The sequence below is a fragment of the Sardina pilchardus genome, chromosome 7 (genome assembly GCF_963854185.1).
Source record: "Sardina pilchardus chromosome 7, fSarPil1.1, whole genome shotgun sequence".
In the NCBI taxonomy this organism is placed as follows: Eukaryota; Metazoa; Chordata; class Actinopteri; order Clupeiformes; family Clupeidae; genus Sardina; species Sardina pilchardus.
In genome coordinates, this window is record NC_085000.1 from 33,739,837 (window position 1) to 33,749,836 (window position 10,000).

Here is a 10,000-nt window from a genome sequence, read left to right on the forward strand (position 1 = left end):
CCTTCCTTGATTTAGCTCTGTACTGCACATCACTTTAGAATAGAGTTGCTACTAAACAAATAGAAATATGTCCTACTGCACATGACTTTAGAATAGAGTTGCTAAACAGATGGAAATGTGGCCCCTACTGATCACTTTAGAATAGAGCTGCTAAACAGATGGAAATGTGGCCCCACTGCACACTGCACACCACGTTAGAATAGAGTTTCTAAACATATGGAAATGTGGCCCCCACTGCACACCACTTTAGAATAGAGTTGCTAAACATATGGAAATGTGGCCCCCACTGCACATCACTTTACTGTACTTTGCAGCTTAATAAACGCCCTCATTGATTCAGGCTTTTTTTTGGCCGTACGCCAGCCAATGAGTACAGCTCCGTGCGGACACAACGGTTTTTGGTGCTGCTAGGACAATCCCGGTGATAAAAGTTGTGCACCAACATGTATGGTTGAAGAAGTCTACTTATGCCTTCAATCAAGTCACTTCAGAACTGCGTGTGTGTTTTCTCTGTGTGTGTGTGTGTGTGTGTGTGTGTGTGTTTGGTGCACTAGAGTGCAGATCTTTCTAGCGCTAGTTTGAGAGAAACACTCCTGATTTCTCCTCTAATCTCTCCGTTCCTCTCCTCCTCTCTTCCTCTCTTCCTCTCCTTCTCCTTCTCTCTGTGTGCTGTTGGTTCATCTCTCAGCAACCTTTATCCAAATTCTGCTCTCTTATAAGTCCTGTAAGTAGGAGCCTCTGTTCTCTGTGTCTCTAACTGCAGTCAGCTGTGTGGAATGTGTCACTCAACGTGCTGTTGGTTTGAGTTTCATATTTCTGTTCTCTGGTGTGCGCAGTGATGCTCAAATACTCAGTTTCCCAGCATGCACTTGTGGGATGGCGCTCTCACCACTTCCTGTTTTGAGTTTCCATTTGGTCACCATTGTTCTGTTATGTTCTATTGTTTTGATTGGTTGTTGTCATGTGTTAGGCATGTGTTTACTCAATGGTGTGTGTGTGTGTGTGTGTGTGTGTGTGTGTGTGTGTTAGGCATGTGTTTACTCAGTGGTGTGTGTGTGTGTGTGTGTGTGTGTGTCTGTTAGGCTTGTGTTCACTCAGTGGTGTGTGTGTGTGTGTGTGTGTGTGTGTTAGGCATTTGTTTACTCAGTAGTGTGTGTGTATGTGTGTGTGTGTGTGTGTGTGTGTGTGTTTACTCAGTGCCATGATGGTGGTCGTGGAACTCATTCTCATTGAACTCAGTTTGAAAGAGGAACATCTTAGATGTTAAGTGTCCATCAGAGAGGGGTGTGTGTGTGTGTGTGTGTGTGTGTGTGTGTGTGTTTGTTGAAGGAGGAACATCTTAGATGTTTAGCGTACATTAGAGAGATGTGTGTGTGCTTTGCAGAAAAATATGGAGAATGTTCTGATGTCATGTTATGACTGTGTGTGTGTGTGTGTGTGTGTGTGTGTGTGTGTGTATGTGTGCATGGCTGTGTGCATGGACATGCATGCCTTCCGTTGCAGCTAAAAGTGTAATATTTGTGTGTGTGTGTGTGTTTCTTTGAACAGTGAGTTTTAATGAGCCATTTGTGTGCATGTGTACGCGCGTGCATGTGTGTGCGCACTGCGCAGTGATGGTGTCTGGCATGGGTCTGTAGTTGGGGTATTAAGTGTGTGTGTGTGTGTGTGTGTGTGTGTGTGTGTGTGTGTGTGTGTGTGTGTGTGTGTGTGTGTGTGTGTGTGCAGCGGTGGTGTCCGGCGTGGGGCTGGAGTTGCAGTATTAAGTGTGTGTGTGTGTGTGTGTGTGTGTGTGTGTGTGTGTGTGTGTGTGTGTGTGTGTGTGTGTGTGTGCAGCGGTGGTGTCGGGCGTGGGGCTGGAGTTGGGGTATTAAGTGTGTGTGTGTGTGTGTGTGTGTGTGTGTGTGTGTGTGTGCAGCGGTGGTGTCCGGCGTGGGGCTGGAGTTGCAGTATTAAGTGTGTGTGTGTGTGTGTGTGTGTGTGTGTGTGTGTGTGTGTGTGTGTGTGCAGCGGTGGTGTCGGGCGTGGGGCTGGAGTTGAGGCGTAAGGGTTCCCAGCTGTCGGCGCTGTCGGGGGACTCCCTGGTGTCCAACCCGCTGTTCGACGCCCACGAGCTCCCCGACAGCTACGAGGCCGGACGCGCCGAGGCATCTGGCGCCCTCTGCAGGATCTTCTGCAGCAAGCGCACCGGCGAGAGCATCCTGCCCGTCTACCTGTCCAGGTGAGTGGCTGGCCTGATGAGCTAAGTGTGTGTGTGTGTGTGTGTGTGTGTGTGTGCAACTCTCTCATGGAAGAGAGCATCCTGCCCGTCTACCTGTCCAGGTGAGTGGCCCTGGCCTGACCAGCTAAGTGTGTGTGTGTGTGTGTGTGTGTGTGTGTGTGTGTGTGTGTGTGCAACTCTCTCATTGGAGAGAGCATCCTGCCCGTCTACCTGTCCAGGTGAGTGGCCCTGGCCTGACCAGCTAAGTGTGTGTGTGTGTGTGTGTGTGTGTGTGTGTGTGTGTGTGTGACTCTCTCAAACCCTTCAGGTTCTGAACGGCTCCCATGACGACTGCGTTCTCTCTCCCCGCAGGTTCTACATGGTTCTAATCCAGGGTCTGCAGGTGACGGAGTTCCTGTGTCGGCCGGTTCTCTCCAGCATCCTGCTCAACTCCACCTCCCTGTTCTGCAGCGACCTGAAGGGAGTCAACCTGCTGCTACCGTACTATACTAGAGCACTAGAGACCATCTTACCTGACCGGTACACACACACACACACACACACACACACACTGTAGTGCCTTCCAATAAGTCACTTCATCATCTTGACGCCTCAGGGGTTTCAATAGTTCCAAAAACTTACGTCAAAAATGTAGTAAATTAAAGTCCGTTTACTTCAACTTTACAAAATAAATCAAACGTATCAGGTTCCATATCAAATAAACTTCCATATCAATATAAACAATATAAACAATTGAAAACCATTCGCCTGCTGGCGTCTCCAACATTCCTTACTCTACTCTGATCACAGTCCTTTGTCTAAACAGGCTTGCTAATCAAGACAGGTGACAGGTGAGCCAATTAGGCCCATTTAACCCTTTGTGTGCCATGATCAAGTAAAAGGTCTATCACAAATATACATCAGCCAGCAGGTGTCATCATCACAGAAAAATCCAATAACCAAATGGCTCCTACACATCACCCCCCTTATTGCTACCAGGTAAGGTACAATAATAAACTAATAATAATATGGAGCCATACATTTCTCTCAATCCATAATCATAATTCAAAACAATATGAATATCAATGTAGTACATAGTCATTCAATACAAGTTCCTTTTTTTTTTTTTTTCACAATAATTCAGTTGAGGGTCCATAAAGTCCATTGTGCCATAAGAGGCACTGCTCATACAAGAGTCCATTTTGTCCATGTGTGTATGTAGTGTATGTGTATGTGTACGCATGTGTGTACGCTGCAGACGGCAGTCCTTTTGTGACGCATAGTCCATGTGGATGCACGAGATATCAGTGTAGAGTGTACATGTGTGCATTCATTCAAATCACAAAAACCATGATATTTACATATTCACATGTCGTTTTCCAGCAATAAACACAGTTTTGCTACTGGACGGTCAACAACACTTGTCTTTGTTTTCAAAGTTACACTACGAACTATTCCCTTTGAGTCTTTGTGTGCATCAATCACTCTACCCAACACCCAAGATCCCCTTGGTGCATTAGGATCTGCAACCAAAACAATATCTCCACACACAAAGTTTCTCTTTTGCTTTAACCATTTCTGTCTCTCATTTGGCATGGTTTACTTTCATTAGAATCTTTAACATTCACATTCAGCATCATTTCTTTTCTTTTCCGACTTAAGCGCAAGAGCATAGTTTTCAGCTTCAGCATCCATGCAACTGCTCTGAGAAGCTTACTCCATTTTGAATGATACTGTATGAAGTCATGAGTAGGATTCTGTTCAATAGCTATTGTTGCCATGACGACAACATCTCTTTTCACTTCCACATCGTCATCACCACACTGTTGTGGGACAAAGTCAGAATTGGGCCATTCACATTCTTGAAGCTTAAGAAAGTCTGGACCATCAAGCCAAGTGGTGGAGTGAAGTAGTGCACTAGCCTTTAACCCACGAGATGCACAGTCTGCTGGGTTGAGTTTAGTGTCAATGTGTCTCCATTGCTGTACCTTTGTAAGTTCTCTTATTGTGCTCACCCTATTGGCTACAAAGGTCTTGAATCTTTTGTTTTCATTTTTAATGTATTTCAGTACGGATGTACTGTCAGTCCAGAATACAGAATTCTCAAGTGTGAGCTGCAATTCTGTTTTGATAAGCTTATCCATACGCACCGCAAGCACTGCTGCAGTTAGTTCCAACCTTGGCATGGTCGTTTGCTTCAGGGGTGCGACACGCGACTTCCCCATTAAGAAGGAGATGTGCACATCCTCTTTTGCATTCTCAAGACGAAGATATGAGACGCATCCATATCCACCTTCTGAAGCATCGCTGAAGTGATGCAATTGAGCAGATGTTACCTGACCAAAGTTCATGGGCTTCATACACCTGCTGACTGCGAGCTCTCTAATGTGATTCAGTCCTGTCAGCCATTCCTGCCACATCTGGATGTAGTGTGCTGGTAGCTCTTTGTCCCAGGCATAATTCTGCCTGCACAAGTCCTGCAGGATGCTTTTAGCTGTGAGAACGAAAGGACAAATAAGGCCAAGAGGATCATAGACAGAAGCTATAATTGACAATATTCCTCTTCTGGTACATGGCTGGTCTTTGAGGCTCACAGCAAAGGTAAGTTGGTCCGTTTCCACATGCCACTGGATGCCGAGAGTTCTCTCCACAGGTAACTCACTGGATTCTAGGTCCAGGTCTTTGACCTCCTTTGCTCGGTCCGCCTGTGGGATGGACATGAGAACATTTCTGTTGTTGCTGATCCACTTGTGCAAACGGAAGCCTCCCATTGCACATGCAGATTCAAGCTCCTTACACATCATAATGGCATCAGTTTCAGTCATTACACTCTTCAAACAATCATCAACATAAAAATTGCACTTTATTGTTTCCATTGTTTCTCTGGAGAAGAAGTCTTTGAAGTCCTCTGCAGTCTGTCTTAGGGCGAAACTCGCACAGCTTGGTGAGGATGTTGCCCCGAATATGTGAACAGTCATTCGGTATTCCCTGAGTGGCTGACTTGTGTCACCGCTGGGCCACCACAAGAATCTCAAGAAGTTAACATGCTTCTCAGCAACACGCACCTGGTGGAACATGCTTTCTATATCTGCCATTAAGGCGATTGGCTCTTGACGAAAGCGAAGAAGAACACCCACCAGATTGCTAGTGAGGTTTGGACCTTGAATGAGTGTGCTGTTTAAAGATATTTCCTGAAAGGATGCTGAGCAGTCAAAGACTACTCTCAAAGTGCCCCTTTTCGGATGGTGCACTCCATGATGTGGAATATACCACTTTTTTCCACTTTCTGCTTTCAGTTCATCGGATGGCACCATCTCTGCATAGCCCTTTTCAATGACACCTTCCAAGAAGGTTGTGTATTCTTCATGATAATGTGCATTTTTTTCCAATTTCCTTTTAAGAGACAGGATCCGTTGCTGCGCCTGCTGGTAATTGTTTGGCATTGTTATATCACTGTCTTTGAAGGGTAACGGTAAGTAATAATGTCCATTCTTCCGTTCCTTTGAACTTTCCATGATTGACATGAATCGTTTGTCTGCTACTGACATCTCTGTTTTTTCCTCAGCTTTCAACTCTGGGAAATCATGCTGATATTGTTGGATCAACAAATCATTCAAATTTGCCACTGATATACGATTAACCACTGTGCATGAATGGATGCCTATTGCTTCACATGTGGTTTCCTGCATGAGCCCATTGAGGACCCATCCTAAGGGTGTCTTAACAGCGTATGGCCCACTACCTCTACTGTTAATGATTTTCCATGGTTCCATTAGTTTGGCAGCATTTGTTCCAACTAGCAATTCAATGTCAGCGTCCAGTTGTTGTATTTTCACCTCATGGAGGTATTTCCACTTGTTTATTGAGTCTTGTCTTGGTATATGGTGTTTTGAGACTGGCAGTTTTGTTTGCGTGTAAACCTCTGGGAGCTTATGAAACATCTGGCCGGTCATGTTACTAATTTCAAGACCAGACACTACACTGCTGCTGACTGGCCTCTCTTGCCCCATTGTGCGAAGCATGATTTTGCAGTTTTTTCCCGGAGCGTTTAATTTCCTTTTAAGTGAGTCTGTGCAAAACGTTGCTGAACTGCCAGGGTCCAAGAACGCATAAGTGTGAATGATTTTGTCCGAGTTGAACATCTTCACCTTGACTGGCACGATAGCAAGTGTGCACTCTTTCGTTTCACCAGTGTGCATGTCATCCTTCACGGACACCATGGCGCTACTTGCAGGTAAGACATGGTCATCTCTCCGGTCATCCTTTTGTTTCTCTCTGTGGATATGCAGAATGGTTGGGTGAGAAAGAGAACACTTTTCACAGGTCATTTTTTTCTTACAGGTTCTGCTCACATGTCCCTTTATCAGACATCCAAAACACATGCCATTTGTTTTCAGATATTCAATTCTCTCACTGTTTGGTTTACTCTGAAAGAGCTCACAGTGTTCGAATGCATGATTCTTTTCACAAAATAAACAAGGCTTTTCAAAGGCAGTGCTGTTTGTTTTTTGTTTACATTCAGGTTTCCATTCGTTATTTCTTGTGCCAGGTACATGACTAACTGTAGTTGCAAAGCTGGCTCGGTCACTAGGTCTCCTACCCACTGTTTGAGTTTTGGGCTTGAAGACTGTTTTAGTTTCAACTGTGCTACTACTGCTTAGGTCTCCAAACACTGGATCGAGCATTGCTCTAGATTGTTTCTCTATAAATTCAACCAAGCCTTTGTAGGTCACTCTCTTGTCTTGGTCGTGCATGTTGCACACATTCACACGCCATTTGTCACGCAGCCTAAAAGGAAGTTTGGATGCAATGAGTTTGAGATTGGTAGAGTTCTCCAGCTCTCTTAGACCATCGATGTCTTGCATGGTGTGATAGCAGCTGCGCAGGAAAAGAGCATAAGACCTTAGCCCATTGCCATCTTCAGGCTTTATGATTGGCCAGTTCAAAGCTTTAGTCATGAAGGCAGATGCTATTTTAAAGCGGTTTCCAAACTGAAGTTCAAGCTGTCTTTTAGCTTCCATATAGCCTACAGTTGGGTCCATGTGCAAAAAACTTGTGACTAGGCTTCTAGGTTGGCCCTTTGTATATTGTTGCAGGTAATACAGACGGTCATCCATAGTAGTGGTGTTTCTTTCTACACACTGCTCAAATGCCTTGATGAAGGTTCTATAATGCAGAGCATCACCGTCAAAAACAGGAATTTCTCTATCAGGAAGAAGGGAGAGTGTTTGCTGTTTGACCAACAATTCTGTTATTGGGGGCCAAGCAGCGAAGCTGCGAGGACCCCATTGTGTTTCTATGTTTTCTTATTATTATAAACTATTATTATTCTTCTGCCATTGAAGTCTATGGCAGCCCATAGAACCGACTGGTGAAAAGTTGTGAAATTTGGCACACTGATTGGGGACAGTCCAATGATTGATTTCACCAAGTTTCATGTCGGCACCTCATACGCTCTAGCGCCACCAACAGGTCAAAGTTGGACGTGCGTTCACGCACGTAACTTTTGACCCCTTGGGCCAATTTTCAAAAGTCAGGTATCATTAGAATCCTTGGACCAGCCTGAGTTCAACGGACCCTATGACGTCATTTTCCGCCATGATGGATTTTCCGCCATTTTGGATTTTGTCAAAAACACTTAAATGCCTTCTCCTCCTACAGATTTTGTCCGATCAACACCAAACTTCACACACATAATCTACAGACCATCTTGTATACTGAAATTATTTTTTTTCTTCGGAACTATAACCGTTCGCCTGTAACAGCCAATCGAATTTCGCGGCGAAGCCGCCAAACAGGAAGTGGGCTCATATTTCAGCAACCCTTGCGCGCATCAAAACCAATCTTGGTACATGGACTCTAGACCCCATCAGGATGAGGCTCAAGAAATTTGGTGACCTTTGACCTCTAGGGGGCACCGCAGTTAGTAAAAAGGCATTTTGGCCTGTAGCTGTTGATGTGTTTGGAATTTAAACTTGCTACTGATGTCTAATTATACTGTGGGAGGTCCTTAGGCTGAGCCATTTCAATTTGTGACATCAACCTTATTTGATTCGGCCGCCATATTGGATTTGATAATAATCCCTTAAACATTTCCACAGGTCACAAAATGTATCCGATCTGCACGAAACTTCACAGGGATGATCTTCAGACCGAGTGTAACATAGGCTGTGCTTTTCAAAAGGATATCTTAAACCGTCCGCCCACAATAGCCAATCGAAATTGACGGCGAAGCCACTGAACAGGAAGTGAGCCCGCTTCTCGGCCAATCTTGGGTTGTTTGACATCAAAATTCTTGTGACTGCTTAAAACTACATGCCTGACGTAACAGCATTGAGTTACCATGGCAACTCTGGCCTTTTTGTCCTGCCTGCTTGGCCCCCACATTGCTGCTTGCAGCTATATTTTCAGTTTGTTTTCTCAACACGTCAGTAATATGCTCGTTAGCTTCAGTATGTGAACCAGCAAATCGAGCAGGCTGTCTACTGACTACGTGGGAATATCTGGGCTCTTGAGCAAACTGTATGCTGTCTCTTTGGGAAGCTACGGCCTCTCTGTGTGGTGCAGGCCTTTGCGTTGTAGAAGGGATTTTATACTCAGTGGGCGTGTCAAATCGGTAACCACTAGGTAAGCTCTTTTCTTCCGACTCCCTGTAAACGCGAGCTTTCGCTTCTGCAGCAACAAGTTCAGATTCCAAAGCAACCCTCTCTCTCCGTGCCTTTAGTTTTGCCTCCTCCATATCCAACTCCAGTTTGTCCGTCAGTACTTTAGATTTTGCGTTTAGTGCTGCGCACTCTGCCTCAGCTCTCAAACGCGCTGATTCTCGCGACGTTCCACTACTGCGATTTGAACTGCGCACGCTTGTGGCCTTACAGCTCTGCAACACACTTAGGCCAGCTTGGGATGCCTCAATAGGTTTAACTTCTTCACCATCCAATTCCAATTCATCTTCTTTGCCTTCGGACCATTTATACACTCCTTCAAGAAAACTTTGATAATGCATCAATTTGGGCTGGTACCAATCAATGTTGTCGGCCTCCTTCTCGTACTCATCTTCTAGTAAACTCTGAACTGCGGCTTGTAATTCTTTAAATTCAATGAAAAATCCTTCGAACAACTTAACTTGTTTTAACACATAATAGTAATCCTCATCTCGCCCCGCTTCTATTAGACTATTAATTTCATTTTTCTTTCGTGTCAAAACTCCAAGCTTTCCTCTACGAGTAGCTATTAACTTAAACAATTTCTTTTCATCTTCTTCGTTCTGCATTTCTGGCACATCAGGCTCTAACTCAGACATTGTCGATCTTAACGAAATCTTTTCACCCAAAGGTGCATAATCTGTAAAAGTCTCTTAAATCAAAGAATACCAAACGTAAAGTCCGTCTCATTAAAGTTTAAGCGCAAAGTCAATGTGCGAGCGCGGCGGCCCACATAGTCATTGTGCGAGCACGGCGGCCCACATACAGCTCAACAGTTTTACTCACACCACCAGTAAAGATGCGTGGTTTCTCTAAGGTTAAGTCCATAAATCCCGTAATTCGGAAATATCCACAATGAAGAAGTTGCAGTCTAGTTCTGCCAACGCCAGTAATCCAACACAAGTAATTCCAGTAAGTCCAAACGAAAGAGTCCGTAATTCCAAAGCACCAAAGCAGCGTGGTCTTTCAAACTGCAGATGGTTTTTCCAAACTGCAGACGGGTTTTCAAACTATGTAGTGCCTTCCAATAAGTCACTTCATCATCTTGACGCCTCAGGGGTTTCAATAGTTCCAAAAACTTACGTCAAAAATGTAGTAAATT

General features: G+C 44.7%; 1 protein-coding gene across 7 annotated transcripts in view; it reads left to right on the forward strand.

The window, feature by feature from the left end:
* LOC134087992 (ral GTPase-activating protein subunit beta-like) overlaps window positions 1-10,000 on the forward strand; it is a 52,619-nt gene that overhangs the window by 17,426 nt on the left and 25,193 nt on the right. For 6 of the 7 annotated variants that reach the window (XM_062541872.1, XM_062541875.1, XM_062541876.1 and 3 more), the window contains 2 exons: window positions 2,008-2,218; window positions 2,570-2,737. In XM_062541872.1, the coding sequence (XP_062397856.1) occupies window positions 2,008-2,218; window positions 2,570-2,737 (379 nt within the window). The remainder of the gene's footprint in view (window positions 1-2,007; window positions 2,219-2,569; window positions 2,738-10,000) is intronic. The other variant, XM_062541874.1, reaches the window with a different exon arrangement.